The sequence below is a fragment of the Hemiscyllium ocellatum genome, chromosome 28 (genome assembly GCF_020745735.1).
Source record: "Hemiscyllium ocellatum isolate sHemOce1 chromosome 28, sHemOce1.pat.X.cur, whole genome shotgun sequence".
NCBI classification, from domain to species: Eukaryota; Metazoa; Chordata; class Chondrichthyes; order Orectolobiformes; family Hemiscylliidae; genus Hemiscyllium; species Hemiscyllium ocellatum.
The window spans coordinates 8,747,966-8,771,554 of record NC_083428.1 but is presented as its reverse complement, the minus strand read 5'-3'; the positions used below and the strand labels follow the sequence as shown (position 1 = coordinate 8,771,554).

The following is a 23,589-nucleotide window of genomic DNA, read 5'->3' as shown; positions in this document are numbered from 1 at the left end:
AACTATCACTGTATTCTAACAGATGAACGGCTTAACAGACAATCAATTTTTCAATGTATAATTTCAGTTACATCACACTGCAAATTTTTGCTATCAATTCTGTGTTACATTCGAGCTCTCCACTATCACCTGATGAAGGAGCGTCGCTCCAAAAGCTAGTGTGCTTCCAATTAAACCTGTTGGACTATAACCTGGTGTTGTGTGATTTTTAACTTTATGTTATTATCAACAGCATATCAATCATCAGCCCTGCAGCCACCACGTGGTGCAAGAGCAGAGTTAGTCTCAGCTCCAACGCAGGAGCATGCGCAAAGTGATCGTCATTTGACAGCTGAAGGCAACACGAGGTGGTAGCACATGCCCTCCAGTCTCCGGCTGCCGAGTGGGGATGACGCATGCGTTCTGCGAGTTGACCGTCAACCCGAACAGCATATGCGCTCTGGGGGTCTGACCGTCACATTGGACGGAGCATGTGCAGAGAGTGCTGTGCTGGTGCTGGTGTCTGTATTTAGTATCAGAAAACGGTGAGTTTGAAGGAAATATTTCTCAGTGGCTTTTGTGTTAGTGATGTCTAAACGTTAGCGTGCAATTCCAGGTTTTGTTTTTTTAATTATTGCGGGGAGTTGGTACAATAAGTTGGGTTGTTTTTCTGAAGGCTGTGTAAGTAAGTGAATGGGGAGGCCTCTGGGATATTAGGCCCAAGCTGGAATGTTCTGTCCTTGTGTCACTCTGACTTGGGTTTTGAATGTGACCATTCCGTGTCGTGATCGTTGGCATATTGCTTGCACAGGTCAATGTACACGTCTTCTTCAGCATTGATGCTCCACCCAGGATTTGGGGGAAAATTTTGGTTCAGTAGGTACTAATATAGTAAAAGAACACTTAATTTTCAATTATATATTTAAGTGCTTGTTTGCAGTTTTGCTATTCTCAAATTACATTTGCTGTCTAGAATAGACCATCAATGCTTCAGCATGTAATGTTCCCTTCATGTACAATCCAACAGAGAAAGGACTGAACTGGGCTGTTAAACCTTTCTAATTCAAGTGGATAAGGTATGAGTATTTTGCAAGCTCACTTACAAACAGCACTGCATCTTGTGTATTCTCCTCCCATGTTTTGGAATTATAATTTGGTATAATTTTATAGATTCAATTGTAATGGATAAAGTCTCTTTCCTTTTTAACTAACTTGTTTGTATTCTGCACTGTAGGGGTTCTGTGATAACAAAATTTATTCCTGCTTTGGTGCAGGATTTTAATGTATTGGGTACAAATCCATTGTACATGCATATTTGTTTTGTTTTGTGATTTTTTTTTTCCATATTGGCTTTTCCAAGCCCCCCTTGCAGCATTCCAGACTGGTTTTCTATTCTCTACTTTGTCACATTTATTTTCCACTTTATTATTTAAATGATTACTGGTTTTCCAATCAAGTTATGCCATTAGCCTTACTGAATAGCAGCTGATTTATGTCTTTCTCACTTTACTGTTTTCTTCCCAATGCTCCTGTTCCTCCCACAGTCCAAAGATGTGTAGGTCAGGTGAATTGCCCATAGTGTTAGGTGCATTAGTCAGAGGGAAATGAGTCTGGTGTTTGCTGTTTGGAGGGTTGGTGTGGACTGGTTGGGCCGAAGGGCCTGTTTCCACAGTGTAGGGTATCTAAGCTAATCTATCCTGGGATGCAGTTATAAAGAATTTCATAGAAAATCCTTTCATTGTGGAAACAGGTCCTTCAGCCCAACAAGTCTACACCAGCCTTCTGAAGAGTATCTCACCCAGACCCATTCCTCCAATTTACTCTATATTTACTCCTGACTAATGCACCTAACCTACACATCCCTGAACACTATGGGCAATTTAACACGGCCATTTCACCTAACCTACACCTTTGGACTGTAGGAAGAAACTGGAGCACCTGGAGGAAGCCCATGCAGACATGGAGAATGTCCAAACTCCACACAGTCGCCCAATGCTGGAATCTAACCTGGGTCCCAGGCACTGTGAGGCAACAGTGCTAACCATTGAGCCACTGTGCTTCCCCATGGCTCATTTGAATTAGCCTTTGTTAGGTGCACTCTAATAAATCCAGTGAAATGTTTGTAATGTTGCTGTTTTGGTGCCATCTTAGGTACAGGATGCCTAGGTACAGAATACTTAAATAATTGTTACAGGCTTGAAAGACATAAATAAAAGTTCAACATAAGAATAAAGATGCTTTCTTTTTAAAAAGTACTCTAATTTTAGTCTTTTCACCAAGTCCACGATAGCACTGAGTCCTCAAACTGTCTGGGCAAAGTCTCTAGGCCTTGCTTCTGGCCCTCGAAGGTCTTGCTGCCCCCATGCCAGCCTGTCCTGGGACTTGTCCTGGGATTCACCACTGGGACTTACTGCCCTCATGCCAGTCTGGTCTGGGACTTGCCTCCAGGACTCAATTGAGTTATTATCTTGGAATGGAGAAAGGATTAACCTGATCTCTCAGAATCGTGTCCTGATTCTTCAGTTCAGGAAGAAGAAGAAAAAATAATAGGTGATCATCGCTACTTCATGCAGTTGTATGGTCTCAGTGCAAGCTAGATTTTTTTTCATTTTAGAACTCAACAGATACACAGATTTTAGTAGCTGTGTTTGCACCTGCACTTGAAAGGCTGGTGTAGCTGCTATAATTATTCAAGCTTTGTTTTTGTTTTTCTGTTTGTGTAACAACGTATTCAGAATTGGAAGTGTATTATAGTGCAGAAGGAGGCCATTCAGCTTATTGTGACTGCACCAGCTAGTCACTGAGCTTTATGACTTAGTGCCGTTCTTCTGCTTTTCTCTTGTATGTTTGCGCAGTTTTTTTCAAATAATCATCTAATTTAATCTTAAATGCCTCAATGAATCTGCTTCAACCACATTTCCAGGGAGCCCAAAATACTGTGTAAAAGATTTTCTTCTCCTCACATTTGCCATATTTGTAAGTTATCTTTAAATCTCTGCATTCTTGTTTTGGATTATTTTGAGTAGGGACAGCTTCTTCCTGTATATTCTATCCAGATCCCCTTGTGATCTTTGGATCTACTCTTGGTTGCCTTCAGTCCCAATTTTTTTGAAATCGATGTTCTTAATTGAAGTTTCTTGTCTTTGGAAGCATTTTTGCAAATCTCTTCTAGGCTCCTGCCAATGCATTCACACGCTTCCAATACCGTGATGCCCAGAACTACACAATAGTCCAGCTGAGGTCTAACAGGTGTGTTGAATAAGTTCAGCTTTCCCTCCTTGCTCTTGTATTCTACGTCCCTATTAAAAAATGCACAAGAAACCGTTTAACTGCTCCCATAATTATTTCTATTGCCTTCAGTGATCTAGTCACCTACACATCCAGATTCCTCTGCTCCTGCACCGTTTGTTTTATAATGTCAGTCCATGTTCTTCCTGCAAAAATGCATCAGCTCTCATCTCTCTCTCTGGATTGTACCACATCTACCATCAATCTCCTCACTCTCCAACTTGCCTTTGGCCTTTTGGGAATTCTGCACTGTCCTCTTACAAAATTTAAAAGCTGTAAACTGTATCGTCTGCAAACTTTGGATTAACCCCTGCATGTCAAGCTATAGACCACTAATGCATATCAGGAAAAGCAAGAATCCCAATACCAACCCATTCCACTCGAGACCTTCCTGTGGCCCAAAAAGTATCTATTGTCTAAACTGTTTCCAACTTTCAGCCAACTTTGTATATACATTGTCCCTTTTATTCTATGACCCTTAACTTTCTTCACAACTCAGTAGAACTGTATTAAATATTATTTGAATGTCATGTACATCACAACCCAGCATTACCCTAATCAGCCTTTTCTGTTTCATCTTTCAAAACAACTCCATGTTAGTTAAACATAACTTTTCTCTTAAGAAATCAATGTTGTCATTTCCTATTCAACCTACCATTTTTCATGTGACTTAATTCTATCCCAAATAATTTTCTCAAAGCTTCCTTGCCACCGAAGTTAAACTGACTGGTGATTACTTGGAGAAAGTGAGGACTGCAGATGCTGAAGAGTCAGAGACAAAAAGTGTGGCACTAGAAAAGTGTGTAACAGGTCAGGCAGCTTCCAAGGAGCAGGAGAGTCGACGTTACAGGCACGTTCCTGATAAAGGGCTTATGCCCAAAACATCAACTCCACTGCTCCTCAGACACTGCCTGACCTGCTGTGCTTTTCCAGCACCACACTTTTCGACTCTGGTAATTGTTTGGCCTTTATATCAGGCCACATTGTTCAAGAAAGGTTGTAATGTCTGCAATTTGCCAGTTCTCTGGCTCCTCCCCGGAGTCTCAGGAAGGCTGAAAGGTTATGGCCAGTACCCTTTTATTTTCATTTCCATTTTCTTCAATATCTGTGGATGTGTTTTATCTGGTTCTCATGCCTTGTCAATTTAATATCAATAATTTAATTGACAATTTCTCTTTTTTATCAATTTTGATTTCTGCTAGTGACCGCTTACTCTTGCCACCATAGCTTAAATAATGCTGACCACTTTGGTATGAAAACTCATCGCAATGTTTATGCCTCTTTGATTAACTAAGTTCCACCTGCTATTGTTTTAATGAAGCATTTTTGGATTTGACATTGGCAATTTGACTCCAAGTACAGTTAGCATTATTGATAAACCTAGAATAGTAAACAATTGATCATATATTTTTGCTATATGATTTCCAACTTAATTTAAATTTAAGTACACTTGTCAAACAAAAAAAAGCTGGAAACTTTTTAAGCGGTAAACTAGCAAATACATTGCAGCTTGTCAAGTTCCCTAATTAGACAGCAATGATATTTGCCTCTGGTTTTGTTGACCTGTAGAAATTAGGCTTCATGATATGTAAAAAGCCATACTGGCCTAACCATGGCTCCAGCTAAGAAGAGGTAGTGCACCATGTATTGCATGGTATGCTGCTGTAATTATGAAATCAGACTTTTCAGCTGGGGTGTCTGTATATGGAGGTGCAGAAGCCATTTCCGCTAATGAAATAAGTAATGCCAAAAATAAGTTTGATTGCCATTGTGTTAACTAGTCTTTGTTCGATTAGGAGTGTTCCAGTTTACCTGTGTGAAACATGAGGGAAATCAGTTAAGGCCTCTTGATACCTATTGACCTACTGAACAAAGTGAATGGGTCAGGATAGGATCTGTTAATAGAACTGTACAGCATATTTGAGTTTCTATGCCAGATAGCCTGCCAGTATTCAGTTCCTAAGTGTGAATGTGATGAATGAAGATGTGTGCAGGATGTGCACAGATCATAAGAAATCGCAGGAGTTAGGCCATTCAATCCATTGAGCTGTGCCATTCAATAAGAATTCTTCATGATCTGGTTGAGGCCTTCATTCCACTTTGCAGCATACGTCCACTTGTTCCCCCATAATAATCCCCAAGTCCATTCTTGATTTTTAAAAACCCATCTAACATGATCTTTTGAATGTGTTTGACAATTCTGCAGTAGATCAAGAAAGTACTTCACCACGACCCCTTTCAGGGTAGTTAGAGGTATGTAAAAAGTGCTGGTTCAAACAGCACAGCCCACATCCCTGAATGAATTTTTTCGTTTTGCTCACTTGGGGAAAAGAATTCCAAAAACTTATGGTCCTCAGCAAGTAAATTACTTATTTCCATCTTAAATGGGCTACTCACTTATGTTTAAAACTGTCCCTTCACATCCCTCGCTCGTTCTGCCCACAAGGAAGGTCAAGCCTCGTCAGATTCTTATGTTTCAATATGATCATCCTTCTTTCTTCTAACCTCCACGGAGTAAAAGCCTGACCTACTCATCCTCTGCATTAAGTGATGAGAAACTTACTTTTTGTTTATGGCCATTAACTAATACATTTTCTGAGTACAACCTTCCATTGCAGGTGTTGACCATGGCTTAATGGGTGACAGACTTGCCTTTTGAATCAGGAGCCTATCTGGTCTAACACCCCACTCTCCACTATCGCACACTCGGCTACCTTCCCTGTTTTCCTCCCGCCGCCGCCCCACCATTTATCCTACCACCCCATTAGCTCACAAGCCTCATTTCTGATGAAGGACTCTTAGCCGAAACATCAATTCTCCTGCTCCTCAGATGCTGCCTGACCTCCTGTGCTTTCCAGCATCCCACTCTCGATTCACCTTCCTCTGCCACCACAGGAATTGCAAAACCTGTGCCAACACCTCACCCCTCACCTCCGTCCAAGGCCCCAAAAGGAGCCTTCCACATCCATCAGAGTTTTACATGCACTTCCATACAGATCATTTACTGTATCTGTTGCTCCCTCTACATTGGGGAGACAGGGCACCTACTTGCAGAGTGTTTCAGAGAACATATCCAGGACACCCACAACAATCACTCCACAGCCCTATGGCTGAACACTTCAACTCCCCCTCCCACTCTGCCAAGGACATGCAGGTCGTGGGCTGCCTCCATTGCCACACCCTCACTACCCAACACCTGGAGGAAGAGCGCCTCCTCTTCTGCCTTGGAACCCTCCAACTACACTGCATCAATATGGATTTCACCAGTTTTCTCACTTCCCCTCCCTCCACTTTATCCTAATTCCAACCTTACAACTTAGCACCACCCTAATGAACTGCCCTAACTGTCCATCTTCCTTCCCACCAATCTGCTCCACCCTCCTCTCTAACTATCATCATTACTCCATCTCCTTCTACCTGTCACACTCTCAGCCACCTTCTCCCTCCTCCCATTTATCTCACCACCCCCTCGGCTTACAAGCCTCGTTCCTGATGAAGGGCTTTTGCCTGAAACGTCGATTCTCCTGCTCTTTGGATGCTGCCTGACCTACTGTACTTTTCCAGCACCCCACTCTCAACGCCTGTCTGGTCCAGTGCAGAACAAAAAATCAAAGCAGACATTTTTAGTATCATGCTAGGTTCTGCACTTTTGAAAGTTCCAACTTTTGTTTGAGAGCTGAACTGAGCCCCTGTCTGCCTCGGGTAACTAAATGTAAAATATTCCATGTCACTATTTGAAAGGGAATTGGCATTTATCTGTGGGGGCCATCAACATCACAAACAATCATCTGGTCATTATCACAGTTGTTGTGGAATCCTGCTGTATGCAGATTGGCTACTGCATTTCCTACAATACAAAATTGATACTTCCAATTATTTAATGGAACTGGGGAATCAGATTAGGCTATTCAGCCCTTAGTCTGTTCTGTCATTCAGTGAGATCATGGCTGATTTGTGACCTGACACCACATATCTACCATTGGCCCATAACTCTTAATACCTTTGCTTAACAAAAAAGATATCAGATTTAAAATTAAGTGATCCAGTATCTGTGTCCCCTATTATTTGTGGAAAAGAGTTCTACTGTCCAACATATGGAGAAATGCTTCCTACCATCTCTATTAAATGGTCTGGTCATACATTTTAGACTTTGCTCCTATAGTTCTAAAATGCCCAACCAGTGCAAATTGCTTATCTTTATCTACCTGGTGTTTTCCTGTTAACTTCTTGAAGACTCCCAACCAGATCACCCCAACCTTGTAAATTCTAGAGAAAAGGTCTCACTTGTATAATTTTGCTCATAACTAGTTCCTGAAGCCCAGGTATTCATACTTGTAAACCAATGTTGTACTCCTTCCAAAGCTAATATATTCTTCCTAACGTGTTGTAAGTACTTTTGAGCAGTGTTGTGGTTGTGAACTGCGTGATATAAATGCAAATTTTTCTCTTCTTTTTTTCAATAATATAGAAAACTATTCTTACCCCAAGTTTGTAGTTTGCCACCAGAGATTTTCAGCAGTTAACCATTGTTAATTGCATCATGTTCTTTCCTGACAAGAATTTGGATTGTTTTGTTTTGTTCAGAAAAGTATATTCTTGGGGTATGTTTGATTTAAAATAGCAGGAAAGCTTGAGTATCTTGACATGAAATTGCACTCATGGGTCATTTAAGAATTAATTGTAAGTGTAACATACAAATCTAAAGATATCTTGTTACCTAAATATCAATAAGTGTGACAATTGCTACAGAACTGTACTGTGCTTCAAAAGATCTTTTGTTTGGCTTGATAGAAAGGATAAAGTAGGAGAAAGTGAGGACTGGAGATCAGAGCTTAAAAATGTGTTGCTGGAAAAGCACAGCAGGTCAGGCAGCATCAGAGGAACAGGAGAATCAACATTAGAAGGTCTTATGCCCGAAACGTCGATTCTCCTGTTCTTTGATAAAAAGGATTCCAGATTATTATTCACATTTTGTTATCACCTCCTGTCTTTTTGTTACTTTATCCCAATATGTTTTGTTAATTTATCCCAGTATTTATTACATTCCCTCTTCATTTTGCTTTCTAGCTCAGTAGAAATGGTGGTGGGGGGGGGTGTGGGGGTGTGGAACAAGTTATGATGCAATGAGAAGTGGAGCACTTGACATTCCTTATATTGGGTTTAGTTGCAAAACGTCTGCTTTTAATGTTATTTTTTCCCGATTTTGACAGGGCAACCTTTCAAACCAAAGACTGGGCAATTAATCTCTTCCCAGACATTTGCCCATGTTAGAATAACTAATTGCTAGGAAGTTGCAAAATCTAGTTGATCTGTGTTCTTTTTTTGCCTGAGCTTTCGTAGAGTAAAAACATTTATTGCGCACTCTTCCTGGCCTTTGCTCCATGCCCCATACAGTTTGTGTTTCAATGTTTTGACTGATCTTTCTCCTCAAATGATTTTTTAACACTGTATTTGTTCAGTGATTTTAAAATGATCATTGTCACAATGAATAGTGATTGCAAACTAAAAAAAAGCCTTTCATAACTCACTCATATTGTTGGATTGTTGTTCCATTTCCACCTCAGTTGAAGCAAAACGCTCAGACACAGGCACTATATACTTTTACCTCCTTCAGCTTTATTCCAGGCCCTAGGGGGGAGAGAGAAAGATTGCCTATATGCACAGAGACATGAGTTCTGTCTTTTCTCAAACAGCAGTTTCTTAATGAAATATAGAGTCACTTACAGGGAGGGGCATTCAGATAAGGCAAAATACATATTGATTGGGTGACAGTTACTCTCAGCAAGTGCCAATAGTAGAGATTAAATCATCTGGCATTATACAACAAATAACTAGCTTCACATAATGAATGCTTTTCACTCTGTTAACTGACTTTATATAGTGAATGCTTCTTCATCTTGTTAAATAGCTTTACATAATGAATGCTTTTCCACCTTATTAACTCACAACCCTTGCCTCCAGTGCCTTGTTGCTTACTGCAAGTTCTTGTCTGATCTGAGTCATGCGTAGCTGAACCTTTTGTTTCACAAAACCCAAAACTTATCTCTTTTCCTAACTGTTCATACCTTTTTATAAACATTCTCTGGATAACAAGTAATGGAAGCAAATTGAGCGATGTCCACTTGACAGATCCTGGACAGGACACAAGGACATGAAACTGTTGTCTAAATCTCCGGTCAAATATTTAATTGGAAAAGTGAGACTGCTCAGGTTTCAAAATCCTTTAGTTCACTATTAAAATTCCTTTTCATCTAATAATCTTACTCAATGTGTGTCTCCTTACATCTGTCACAAATTGTAAGTAGTTGAAGCAAACTCTTTTTTTTTCAAAATTCTTAATGGAGAAAAGAGGAAATAAAGCGTTTGTTAGGCCTGTAGATATTCTTAGACTTTCTCCTCTTCCTCTTTCTCCATCTCAACCCATTACTCTTTTCACATGAGTATTTAATACAGCGTGAAGAAAACTAATTAAAAACAGAAAATATGACTGTTTATCTAAATCACAAATCTGACAATTTTTCTTTTGGTGGGAAGGGGTTAGAAAGTTTTAAGGTTGGGATATATGCCCTTAAGCCATAGCAAGATTGCAGATCTCGCAGCTTATTTTTCCTTGGGTCATATGGGATGGATGTTTACAATATACAGCATTAGTGTTAGTACAGGGCCAACCTGTGCTTCAAGCTTTAATTGTCAATACCCATATTTTTAAGGAAAAGTTTTATTGAAATGAGTGCTTCAGTCTCTTGATGTAGCTGATTCAGAATAGGCATTTAAGAATTTTGAATTCTGATGAAGTGATTCTGGATTATCTAGACATTTTGTATGTCAGCCAAGTTTCATGCCAACTGTTCAACTAAGGGGGAATGCTGAAATTGTTATCAATCAGAGTAGTTGAGGCAAATAACAATGCATTCAAGTGGAAGGTATAGAACATGTGAGGGTGAAAAGTATGAGAGGAAAGGCTTAAATGAAGAAAGACATGAAAAAACTTAGGCAGCATAAGCACCAACTTAAACTGGATTGGCAATATGCCCTGTTTCTGTATCCTCTGTATAACCATCTGAACCTCTTGATTTTAAATTACAATATAAAGTCTTTTTTTAATGGTTGAGAATTTTTGGCATTCCCTTCCTCAAAAGGATTTTGAACTCTATTTTTAAGACCGAGTTCGGTAGATTATTGACTACTGTGACAATAAAAGATTATCTGGGATATTGCAGGAATGTAGAGTTGAGGTTGAAGTTAGATCAGCTATGATTTTGTTGAATGGCAGAGAAGGCTTGAAGGACTGAGCAACCTACTTTTACATTATTATTGTTTAAAATAAAAAGAAAATGGGAAAGTTGAGACCCCTTGACACCCTTTCCAACAGCACTCCTGGATAGGGACAATACTGGATTAAATACAGAATAAAGCCTACTCTGCTCTTTTTAAACAAAAGTAAAGTTTCTTCAACTGTTTGGCACTGGAAGGTCCCTCGATTCTGTTGAACTCAATAAAGTTCCTTCAACTCTTTTTTTTGAAAGTGATGTTCCCTCAACTCCATCCCCATCTAACGTTCCTGGGATGGAGACAACAATGAGTCAAAGTACAGAATAAAGTCTTCGCTACCAGTTTGAATTGAAAATAAAATTCCTTTGACACGTCCCCATCAGAAATTCTTTGAATAGAAGTAGCAAAATTAAAATAGAGGAAGCTTTACTCATTTGAACTTAAAGTTCCCTCCACATCAAACACTCCTGTGACAGGGACAGCATCAGGTTTGAAATGCATTTTTGACATACATTTTAAGGTATATACTGGTGGCGGAGTAGGATGCTCCACTCGGCCCATTCTTTCTCTTCTATTCGTTTTCTTTTGTCTGTTCTTGACTCCTGGCGATGACATCTGGCCTCCAACGACTGGTGATCTCATGGCCTAGCACAAAGGCCACCTGGTGTAGTGGGGTGACCTCCTGACATGGCATGGTGCAGTGGCCTCCTGGCCTGGCATGGCGACCTACTGACCTAGTGTGGCAGCCTCCTGGTGTAGTGTCCTCAGCCCAGTTTGGCAGTCTGAAGCAATCTGCCAGCTTCACGATCCTCCAGATGAAACCTGGCATGGTCAGGAGCCAGGGCCTGGTATGGACTGGAGGCTAGGTACCACCATGGTATGGTTTGAAAGATTGTGGTTCTGAACGTTTATTTCTGCAACACTGGACATTTTATTTTTCTCTTTTTCGATGATCTTGTAACTAAAGAAGCTGTACCTAGGTATCTTTTGTACCTAAGATGGTGCTATAAGTAGCAACATATAAACTCTCCACTATACTCATTTGAGTATATGAGGCAATAAAGGCTAATTCACATTGAGGAAAATTTCTTCTATTCATTTGAACTGAAAATAAAATTCCCCTCACACCAATCTCTCCAAATGCTTTTGGCACAGGAACAACAGAGCATTAACAGAAAAGCTTCTTTGGTTGTTTTTGGAGTCCAAAATGATAGGGAAGAAAACAACTCCTGCTGGTGCACCATACTGAAATCAAATATAAATTCAAAAAAATCAAATGGAAACTTATACAACGGAATAGAAATTTACTGAATATCATTTTCTAAGCTGTTCCTTGTTCTCACATTCTTAAGTATTTGCTAATCTCACTTTATAGTATTCATCAATGTCTTAGGTAAGGTGTTACAGAAGCAGAAAATGCTGGAATTGCTCAGCAGGTTAGGTGGTATATATGTGGACAGAGAAATGGTTAACATTGCACCAACCTAAAACATTAACTCCCTCTCCACAGATGCAATCCAGCCTGCTGAGAGTTTATAGCACTTTATATTTAAATTTCCAGCATATGCGTCACTTTGCTTTTATTCTTGTTGAACTCTGATGAAAATTTGGATGTGATCTTCATTACATTGGTAAATGGATATTTTGGTAGCTCAAAACAAAATGCAGTGGATTTCAAGAATATATCTTTAATCTGAGTTGTGAGCAGGGAAAAGAAAGTATTATTTAGGATAAACCTATAATGACAAATGCAGTTATTGGCATGTTTTGGATTCTGGCCCTTGTTTCTGAAGTAGAGAGGCACAAGTGCCCAACTGGACTCTTAAGTTGGTTCTTAAATTAGTCTTTTCTCAGTGTCAGCTGCTCTTGATCACCACTAGAGCTTGCACAACTATACACTGAATTAACACAATGCTTGCATGTGTAAGTGTATTTTTATTCATTTTATAAATTTTAAAGCATACAAATTGAAGTCTGTTGGCAAATATTGTTGTAATTTTGCAAGTTAAAAATGTATTCCTGCACAAACATGATGGGTAACTGAAAGATGCAGCAGTTTCATTTTCCAAGGAGAGACCTGATCAGGTACAAGTAGTATTTAAATAGTATTTTTCATCCTTCTGAATTTCCCCCTACCAAACCACCACCACCACCACCAATTACCAAGACTCCTAGGTTACAGCCCTTGGCTGATAATTTAATTTGATAATTCCGCAAGATGTTATTCTCATGGCATATGTTCACGAAAATCATTGCACAAAAATGTGATGATGCTGGTGGTACAATGCCACTTAAGTATAAGGATGAAGATCTGTGAGCTTTCTGTAGTTATTTGACTAATTGGTAATTTTCAGCCCTTTTTTTTAATATTTTGTGATTCTGTATAAAAAATTGTTACTGTGTGAAAGGCTGCTGTCTGGCCCATCAGATTTCTTGAAAATGCTGGGGGGTTTTTCCATGCTGTCCTGCATCATTCTGTTTTTTGCAAATACATTTGAATGTTATTACTCAACCTCTTTCCAGAATCCTTTTAGGTATCCGTACCAGATCCAAACGAACTCGTGTCTACTTGAAGTCTGAGATTGAAATAGTAAATTGAAAGATCTACTTTTCCATTGTTGCTGACAAATCTTTGTATTTCCAACTTTAACTTTTTGTAGTTGAAAAGTTGTATGATAGCTCAATTTCTGGTTTTAATGCATTTTGTGTGATGGATTTTAGGGTAGGTTCTCAGATTTGTTTATCTTTTGGTTAAGCTTGAGAAAGGGAATAAAAGGATTTATGTCCCTTTTTATTCCTTTTAAATGTGTCAAAATGTTTCATATATAAAGTACATTCAAATGGAGTTATTTTTAAATTATAAATGCCTTGGGTAACAGTATGCCTTTTTTCCATCATTTTGAGCTGACTTGGAACTTGCAACATGTGAATTTGAAGTAAGCTATTTGACATGATTGTAACTGATTTTGCTTAAGACTTTTATTTTCCTGCATACCCACTATGCCATAAGAAATAGAATCAGAAGTAGGCCATTTGGCCCCTTGAGTCTCTTCTGCCATTCAATAGGATCATGGCTGATTCAACAGTCCTCTCTTGCCTGCCCTTTCCACATAACCCTTGGTTTCTCCTACTGATCAAGAATCTATTTATCTCAGCCTTAACAGTACACAAAGACTCTACCTCACAACTTTCTATGGCAACGAGTTCCAAAGATGAAAACCCTCTGAAAAAGAAAATTCTACTTATCTCTGTGTTAAATTGGTCCCTTACTTCTGAGCCAATGCCCTTGTGTCCTAGACTTACCCATGAGTGGAAACATTCTCACTTTACCCTTTCAAGTCCCTTAAGAATTTTTTTATTTCAAATGATTTTTTTTTGGTTTCGTTCACTTATGGGATGTAGGCATCTCTGGACAAGTCTGCAGTTATTGTCCATCCCTAATTCCCAGAGCAGTTAAGTCAGCCGTATTGCTGTGGGTCTAGAGTCACATGTAGGCTAGACCAAGTAAGGATGGCAGTTTCCTTCCTTAAAGGACAGTACTAAACCAGATAGTTAGGTTTTTTTGACAATCGGCAATAGTTTCACAGTCATCGTCAGACCCTTTAATTTCAGATTCTTTTTATTGAATTCAAATTCCATCATCTGCCATGGTGAGATTTGAATTTGGGTCCCCAGAATATGAGCTGAGTTTCTGGCTTAATTGTCTAGCAATAATCCACTAAGCCATTGCCGCCTCCAATCACATCATTCTTCAAAATTTAAGTAACTAGAATCCCAGCCTCTTTAGCCGTTGCTCATTTAGACAATCTTTTGATGCCAAGAGTCAGCTTAGTGAACCTTCTTTGAACTACCTCCGTTGGAATAATACCTTTTTCTTAAATAAGGGAACCAAAGCTGCTCTCAGTTCTCCGGGTATGGTCTTACCAACACCTTGTACAGTTGCATTAAGACTTCCCTAATCTTTCACTCCACAACCACCTTGAAATAAGAGCGAACGTTTGACCAGCCGTCCTAATTATCTGATGCACCTGTGTGCTAGATATTTATGTTTTATGTGCAAACCACAAAGCACCTTTTATGTTGCAGCTTTATGCAGTTTTTTCCCATTTGAATAAAACTCTTTTGTTCTCCTTTACTAAATGAACAGTTTCATATGTTCCTATATTTTACTCCATTTGGCAACTTTTTGGCCACTTACCTGCCTTTCAATACTTCTGTAAACTCTTATCCTTCTCGCAACCTGCTTTTCCACCACTCATTTTTTGTCATCTGCAAATTTAGCTACAATGCATTTTGTTTTCTTTCTCCAAGTCATTAATGAATATTGTAAACAGTTGCAGTCCCAACTATATATCTCTGTGGACCTGCACTAGCTGTAGGTCACCAACCTGAAAAAGACCTCATCCTCACTCGCTGTTCCCTGCCCATTAGCCAATTCTCCATCCATGCCAACACTCTACCTTCAACACCAGAGACTCTTTTCTTATGATTTCTCATAATTTATTTTTTGTCTTGTCTTTTTAGTCCTCCTTTTTGGATTCTGAATTTATCTCAGTATGTCACTGACTTTGCCTCTGTACATGCTTTTTCGTTCAACTCAATGTTCTCCTTAACTTCCATAGTTAATCATGGTCTAATAATGTTTCAATTTTATTGGACTAAGTAGCTAACTCATTGAATATTATATTCTAATGGCAGAAATAATTGGGAGACTTGTTGATGGAGTCTTAGAAAGATGGAACTTGGGAGCAGAACTAGGATGTTTAGCCTTTCAAGGCATTCCAGAGTTTGGCTGATTTGATTGTCAGACTTAGCTGTCTGGCCCCAAAAGCCTTAATTCCCGTGTCTGTCTAATGTACTTATTCAAGATTAACTTATATAGACAATGGCCAGTTTCATTGCTATCTAAGGAAGATAGCTCTACAGACCAAACCTCTGAGGCAAAAAAAAACACTTCTCCTTGTCTCTGTCTTTAACGATACCAGTAAGATCATCTCATTCTTCTAAACTCCAATGAGTGTAACCTGTTCAGCCTTTCATCACTAGGTGAGCTCTTCATCTCCGAATGAGTGGAAACTTGTGATTTATATGATAAATGTTATTGACCAAATGTTGTTTGTTATATGTAATTTTTTTGGTAAAATTCTTTGTCAAGCTACATAACAACTGTCTATGGCACTGCAAAGATGCAATGGTTAATACATTCTTTTGTTCCAAATCAGATGACATAAGAGTAATTAGTGGCAATAATAAAATAATTTTCTTTCTACCTAAAAGCTTGTCAAGTAGCTATCCCCAAAATACAGCTATTGAGTTTTCTCTAATCTTCCCAATATGAATGAATGTTTAAATATATAATGTACATAATAAGCCAGCACTTTTAATCTGCCCTTGTAAACTCATTATACTCCTACAGGATCTTGTGCACATCAGATATACTTTTCTTGGGTTATTGTTTGCTTATTTTAAGAGGATAACAGCAAGGAGAGATTTAGTGGGCAGTAACTTCTCATTTCAATGACGTTGAGAAACTTGTGTTGCTATTTTAATGCATCACTACAGCCTCCTGAGTTATTGTCACAAAGCACATTTCAAAATGTGTATTCTAACTTTTTAAATTTTATTATTTAACTGATGAAATTTGGCAAAATGTAATTATGCAACCAGGAAACACTGATTTATCCTTTGTGTTCCAAGCACATCCTAAAAAAAACAATGCAGAAATTGAGAAGGCATTCTGCATTTGGGCTTGCTTTTATTGGGTTTGGCCTCCTTTCTATCTGGTACTGGTACTGGTATATACCCACAGGTGTTACAAATGATAAGCTCATCTGTTTACCTGGAGAAAGTGAGGACTGCAGATGCTGGAGATCAGGGCTAAAAATGTGTTGCTGGAAAAGCGCAGCAGGTCAGGCAGCATCCAAGAAGCAGGAGAAGGGATTCCTGAAGAAGGGCTCATGCCCGAAATGTCGATTCTCCTGCTCCTTGGATGCTGCCCGACCTGCTGCGCTTTTCCAGCAACACATTTTCAGCTCATCTATTTACCTAACAAAGAAACATTAATTTATTAGACAGCAAAGTAAATTATTGTTTCTCTGGATAATGAGAAAGACAGCTCCTTGAAATCCAGTGTCAACAATGGAGGAAAAGCTGAATTAATTTGAATGAAATGTAGCCCTGGCTCAAACCAATCTAGTAATATACTTCAGTTCTTCTCCTGCCAAGACATACTTTATTGTCTGAGTTGTGTCACTTAATAGACCATTTTTGGAAAGTTGAATGTTTGGAATTGAATTTGCTGGTATATTTATCATGCGCAGATGTGGTGAAGACATTTTTAACAAGTACTTTTGATGTTGCATCTATCATATCAACATTTCAAAAAGATGTTTTTACATTGCTCATTTAATTAGGGTCATTGGGTACTAATACAGAAGCTTGTTTTCATGTTCTGACAGTAGAATCTGGACCCACACTTGTGGGTATTGACTCCTCTATAGAGTGTAATGGTGCAAGGAAGTACCTAGTGTAGTCCTGAGTTATGCAGACCAAAGATTCTCCGGTTCTATTTCATCAAAGAACGGATGAGTGTTACTGTAAACCCTTGTTCTCTATCTTTATATTTCTCCCTACCAATCTTTACACATCCTATCAACTACATAGCATCTTTTCCCTTTGCCTTCAGGGCTTAGTAACTTTATCTGTAATCACTGTGTCATCCACAGCTGCAGATGTGGCATGAATACATTTGTCGTGGGGTGATAGTTGATTTTTGTGAATCCTTCTTATGGGAACAAGTCTGATAGAGAATCCTGCTTCTGATTGACATCTAGCTCTCATCCTTCACATGCTACTCCTCTGTTTTGTTGAACTACTTGTCTGACATCTAGATGAACCATCTTGAGAAAACTAAAGAGATGTCTTCAGCACCCACTGTAAGTCTTTGCCTGTTTTAAAATCTACTTTCCTCCCTTATACTTTAAGCCCTATTTGCCCTTCACTTGAGCTGAATGTACCTCAATTACACAGGCAGCCACTTCCAATTCTGTAAAATCTGCCATCTCTGCCTGTATGCAGTTATTAAACCCACTCACATGTCTATGCTGCCCTGAAATTAAAATATTTTGGTATTCTCTTGTACTTTCTGTCATCTTCCATACAGTAGCTGACAAAGCATAACAAAATTGTTACAGCACAGGAGGAAGGCATTCAACCCACTGTCTGCATTGGCTAGCTGAGCATTTGGAGAATGGACTTGCTTCCATTCTCTTGCCTTTTCCACCTCACCCTGTATATTGTCATTTCAAATAATTGTCAAATTCCCTTTCAAATACCTGCACTGAAATGGACCCTAACACACGCTTGGATAATACATTCCAGATTTTAACCACTTACTATGTCAAAAAGTATTTTTCATATCCATTTCGCCAGTTACTTTAAATCTATCCCTCTTTGTTCTCAATCCTTTTGTAAGTGGGAATAGTTTCTCCTTACATAGTTCAGACCCTTTTTTCCTTTTCTGAATAGCTCTATTGAATCTTTCCTGGCCTTTCTTTTCTCTAAAGGAGTACAATCCTAACTTCTCAAGTCTATATGGTCAAATTTGCCAGTGACACAAAACTAGGTGGTGAGGATGGCAATTTGAAGAGGGATATAAGCAAATTAGTGGACAAAAACATATCAGAATATAATGTGGGAAATGTGAAGTTGTGTATTTTATCAGGAAGAATAGAGGAGCTTAAATGGGCTAAGAATGCTACAGACCATGGCAACCTGAAAGTTTTCATCTGAGGCACAAAAAAGCTAACATCAGGTTTAACAGGTAATATGAAAGGCAAATGGAATGTTGACCTTTTTATTTCAAAGAGAATGGACTATAAAAATAGGGAGGTTTTGCCAAAACTATACAAAGCAATAACCAGAACACAACTGAAATATGTGAAGTGTATTGTGCTCCTTAGCTAAGGAAAGATACATTGGCCGTTGGAGGCAGTCCAGGGAAGGTTCACTAGACGGACGGTAAATTTTGTGTGTGTGTGTGTGTGTGTGTGGTCTCTTTTTTTACTCTTCTGAGTAGGTTGACTCTATATGCACTGGATGTTAGAATGAGAGATGGTTTTATTGACTCATGAAAGATTCTTACAAGACTTGACAGGGTAGATCCAGAAAAGTGATTCCCTTTATGAGAGTCTTAGGACTTCAAAGCGGTCACAAAAGTTTGCCCATTTAAGACAGATGAGGATGTAATTCTTCAGGTGTAATGAATGTTGAAGCTGGATCATTAGTATATTTAAAGGTGAGCGAGTTTTCAAACAGTAAGGGAATCCAGGATTATGGGGAAAAGGTGGGAAAGTGGTGTTGAGGGTTATCAAATCAGCCATTGTTTCATTGAATAGCAGAACAGATTTAATGGACTGAATGACCTATTTCTGTTCCTTCATCTTATTGTCTTATCTTTCACATTTTAAGTTTCTCATCCCAGGAACCATTACTGTAACTTTTTTTGTTGCAGCACACCCTCCACTGTTTTCACATCTTTCCTAAAGTAAAGTCTGTAAATCATTCAGTATGTCCAGATGTAAGTTATTCCATGTAGTTACAAACCTTTTATTTGTGTTCTTGAATTCCATCTCTCAACCCTCCCTAACCAATTTCTTTTAAGCCCAATTATTCTTTCTAGCTTTTGGTTGCTCCTCCTAACTAATCACTTTTGCATAGCTGCTACTTTCGAGCTTACATCTGTATTGGCTCATTTAGGACATTTTTCTACATGAGTTAGAGAAGTGTAGGTTGTTGGACCTTTTTTGAGTTGATGGCCTTATCATGTATTTCTAGCGCTGTGTTTTCATTTCAGATATCATGCCTTTCTTGTGCTTTTCATAATAACGACTGCTATCTGTCATTTTAATTTTTTTTAGCTTGTAATATGGGCACTGCTGGCTGGCACAACATTTATTGCCCATCTCTAGTTGTCCTTTGAGGTGATGGTGAGCTGCTTTCTTCAACTATCATAGTCTGTTTGCTGTAAATAGATCCACAATATCATGAGGGGAAGTTCTCAGACCTTGACCCAGTGACCTGGGAGGATACTTGTCCTTTGCAGCGTGGCAAAGATGAAATTAACAATGTTTTAAATAATTTGGCCAACTTGCAGGTCATTCAGTCTGTTAACCTATTGGTACTTATTTGAAATGCACAAGATTAGATTAGATTAGATTACTTACAGTGTGGAAACAGGCCCTTTGGCCCAACAAGTCCACACCGACCCGCCGAAGCGCAACCCACCCCTACCCCTACATATACCCCTTACCTAACACTACGGGCAATTTAGCATGGCCAATTCACCTGACCCGCACATCTTTGGACTGTGGGAGGAAACCGGAGCACCCGGAGGAAACCCACGCAGACACGGGGAGAACGTGCAAGCTCCACACTGTCAGTCGCCTGAGTCGGGAATTGAACCCAGGTCCCTGGTGCTGTGAGGCAGCAGTGCTAACCACTGTGCCACCGTGCCGCCCCTAATATTCCAGTTAATTTCTGCTTTTTAATTTCAAGTTTCTATCATTTGATTTTTTTTAAAATCTTTTTCGAGTTTGGTTCAGAATCCTTGAATCAAGTACTTCACGCAATAAAGTGAGTTGCAAATTAGAGATTGCTTTTTACTTAATCAAGACTGACTGTGGATCGTGTTCCAGAAAGGTGTTTGTTTCCCTTTCTTTTGAGGATGTTTCCAGTAACAATTATGCAAATTAATTCAGCAACTTAAAGTATGGTTTTGAAACTGTTGGGGATTACTTGAGTAATTGTTGCTTTTGTGTTTTTATTTCAGTGCTCTGCCCTGCCCTTTAAATTTAGCCTATACGTCCAATTATGACAGACAATAAACGCCTTGCATACTCCATCATTCAGTTTTTACGTGATCAGCTGCAGTCTGGAGATTTGACTTCAGATGCTCAGGAAAGCTTAGAGGGTAAGTGACAAATATTTTATGATGAAAGGATAGTGAAAATAATAAACTATAGAGTTAAAGTTGAACACTAACTCGACACCAGAGAAGTGGTTTATGTATTCTTAAAGTTCTTTGTGAGATTGATTGAGATCAGTGAAAGCCCACTCCATTTTGGATTCCTTGATGGTGAAAAATGCTTTGTGGGTATCTAGTGCTTCCATACAATGTCTCTCACCAAGAGCAGCAGCGATTAATGGAGTCTTTCCTCATAGGGAGTTAGCAAGAAAATAAGCTGATGTGTGCAAGTTTCTCTCCAAGACATGCACCATCTTGATTTGGAACTGTAACCTAGTTACAATTCCTTCAGTGTCACAAGGACACAGTCCAGGAACTCCCTTCCTAACAGCACTGTGAATGTCCCTACACTAAAATGGAATGTAGCATGCAAGAGAGAGGCGCATCACTACCTTGAGATTAATTCTGGTTGCGCAGTAAGTGCTGATCTAGCCAGTAACATACTCATTCTGTGAATCTTTTTTTAAAATTATCAACTTTTAAAAAGTTCAAGAATTAAAAAATGAAGGCTAAGCTATTCAGTTAATCTGTGATCATATTTTAAATAGTGGTCTGTGATCTTGTTCCCAGTTGCCATCCAGTGTTTGGAGACAGCATTTGGCATCTCCACGGACAGCGAGGATCTTGCTGTGTCTCGGACGCTCCCAGAGATTTTTGCAGATGCTGTTAAAGAGGTAGGAGAGAAAATATACCCACAAGTACACAGCTTTTCCAAATTGATATTTTAATTATATTATTTGACTATATGAGCTTTCATTTTAAAAAAAAGTTGTTCCCATTCTTTCTGTCAAAGCATGCCTTTAAGGAAAGTGTCTTTGGTCAGTACTCTTTATCACTCATTCGATAACGAGGTATCGAAAGACATGGAGCAACTGTTTGTAACATGGAACCAGGCAATGGGGTTAGAAATCCCTTCAGATATGTGGGAGGACATCTGGGAAAATACCAGAAAGACCTCTATTTGTAATAGAACTCCAGCTATTCAATTGAAAATACTCCATTGGGCTCATATAGCACCAGAAAGATTGGGGATGTTCCTACCCTACATTTTGCCAATGTGTCCTAAATGTAAAATAGAAGTGGACACTCTCACACACACTCTATGGACATGTCACAAGATCTGCAAATACTGGGACAGAGTAGTGAATGCTCTGACAGAAATCTTAGGAACGGAGATTGGATTGGATCCAGTGTCTCTTCTCCTGGGCTTTTCAAATCTGCCCTCCCTGGATGTGCACGGGAGGAAAGTATTCTCTATTCTCCATTCTTTTTCTGTGCAAGAAAAAAATATCTTAGTCAATTGGGTAGCTGAGGGCCCTCCAGGACATTTGAATTGGCGCAGGTTATCATGGAATATATCCCCCTTGACTTCCTCACAAATATGGTGCACCAAAAAACTGAATTATTCTATAAAATATGGCAGTCCTTTCTGAACAATATAAACACAGATATTTTGGCCATAAGATCAAGGGCTTTTGTCTAGCTGTGGTAGTGGTTCTGGCTGGTCCAGGGGCCCCGGGGGGAGGAATCCCGTATAAATACGGGTTTTATTATGACTTGAGATTAATCCACTTTGAATATGTACTTAATTATTTAATTATTAGGTTATTTCTTACTAGTAATGTCAGATATCTTATTTTATGTTTTGGTTGTTTGTAGGATAGATTAGTAGTTAGCTGAGTTTTTTTGTTTTGGTTTTTTAATATATAAGGCGGCACAGTGGTTAGCACTGCTGCCTCACAGTGCCTGTAGACCCGAGTTCAATTCCCGACTCAGGCGACTGACTCTGTGGAGTTTGCACGTTCTCCCCGTGTCTGCGTGGGTTTCCTCCGGGTGCTCCGGTTTCCTCCCACAGTCACAAAGATGTGCGGGTCAGGTGAATTGGCTAAGCTAAATTGCCCGTAGTGTTAGGTAAGGGGTAAATGTAGGGGTATGGGTGGGTTGTGCTTCGGCGGGTCGGTGTGGACTTGTTGGGCCGAAGGGCCTGTTTCCACACTAAGTCTAATCTAAGTCTAATCTAATCTAAATTTTAATTGTATATTAGTGTTTATGCTTGTTTGTATTACTTTGTAATTTTGTAAAAAATGTTAAATTCCCTACTTTGAAAAGAAAGGTGTCTATCCATGTCTGTGCTCAGCACATCTTGGCAGGGGACCTGACCGCTGCTTCCAGATGTATAAGTTGATTCCTCTCTGCACAATAGCATCATCTAAAATGAAAAACTGCGTATTCAACCCTGTGCTCCCTAATGCACTGGCTGAGGAATAAACGTGCTGTATGACCAGAAGACTGAGGAGCGGTAGACCACTCTGCTCATTGAATAGTAGAGCAGATTCAATGAGACCATGACTGGTCTGATAATCTACAACACCCTTTTACTGTCTTTAGCTCATAACCTTTTGAATCCTTCACTGATTGAATATTCCACTTACCTTTCTCATTATCCACTGAACTGGGATGCTAGCTTTTTGTGATTCGTGCATGACTTCCAAACCCCTGCGGTCTGTCGCTTTCTGCAGGATATTTAACCCCTCTAATCTTCCTGCCAAAGTTCATAACCTCATTTACCTACGTTATGTTTCATCTGCCAAGGCTTTGACCATTTACTTAACCTATCTATACTCGAGGCCGACATCATCACTCCCAAGTCCGTAATCTATATGGCAAACAATGGTGGTCCAGCACTGATCCCTATGGCACATAATTAGCTGCAAGTTGCATTCCTTAAATTTCTGACATTATTTGAACTATGGCTAACTGACAGAAGACCATCTTCTATCCATGCTACTGTCCTATCCATGCTATGGGTTTTCATCGACACTGATTATTTGACACTGGCGGAATCTGACTGAGACTAGTAGATGGGAAAGCACAAATTATACTCTTGGGAGGCTAGGAGTACGTTAACTATAAGCATGTCATCTGTGCCGCTAACTTGGAGATAGTTAGACATAATTAGTTAATACTTTCCTGTTTTGATACATCAGGGAGCAGGGATTGTTCAGTGACTTTGTTTTCATTCACTC

At 39.3% G+C, this 23,589-nt stretch overlaps 1 protein-coding gene across 3 annotated transcripts in view; it reads left to right on the top strand.

Moving 5' to 3' along the window:
• Nucleotides 1–442: 442 nt before the first annotated feature.
• The window catches only part of LOC132828980 (small glutamine-rich tetratricopeptide repeat-containing protein alpha-like), a 48,295-nt gene continuing 25,148 nt past the window's right edge, over nucleotides 443–23,589 (top strand). For 2 of the 3 annotated variants that reach the window (XM_060846223.1, XM_060846225.1), the window contains exons 1-4: nucleotides 465–524; nucleotides 1,007–1,055; nucleotides 20,369–20,509; nucleotides 21,134–21,237. In XM_060846223.1, the coding sequence (XP_060702206.1) occupies nucleotides 20,410–20,509; nucleotides 21,134–21,237 (204 nt within the window). In that variant the 5' untranslated portion in view covers nucleotides 465–524; nucleotides 1,007–1,055; nucleotides 20,369–20,409. Of the gene's footprint in view, nucleotides 525–1,006; nucleotides 1,056–20,368; nucleotides 20,510–21,133; nucleotides 21,238–23,589 lie in introns of all 3 variants that reach the window. The other variant, XM_060846224.1, reaches the window with a different exon arrangement.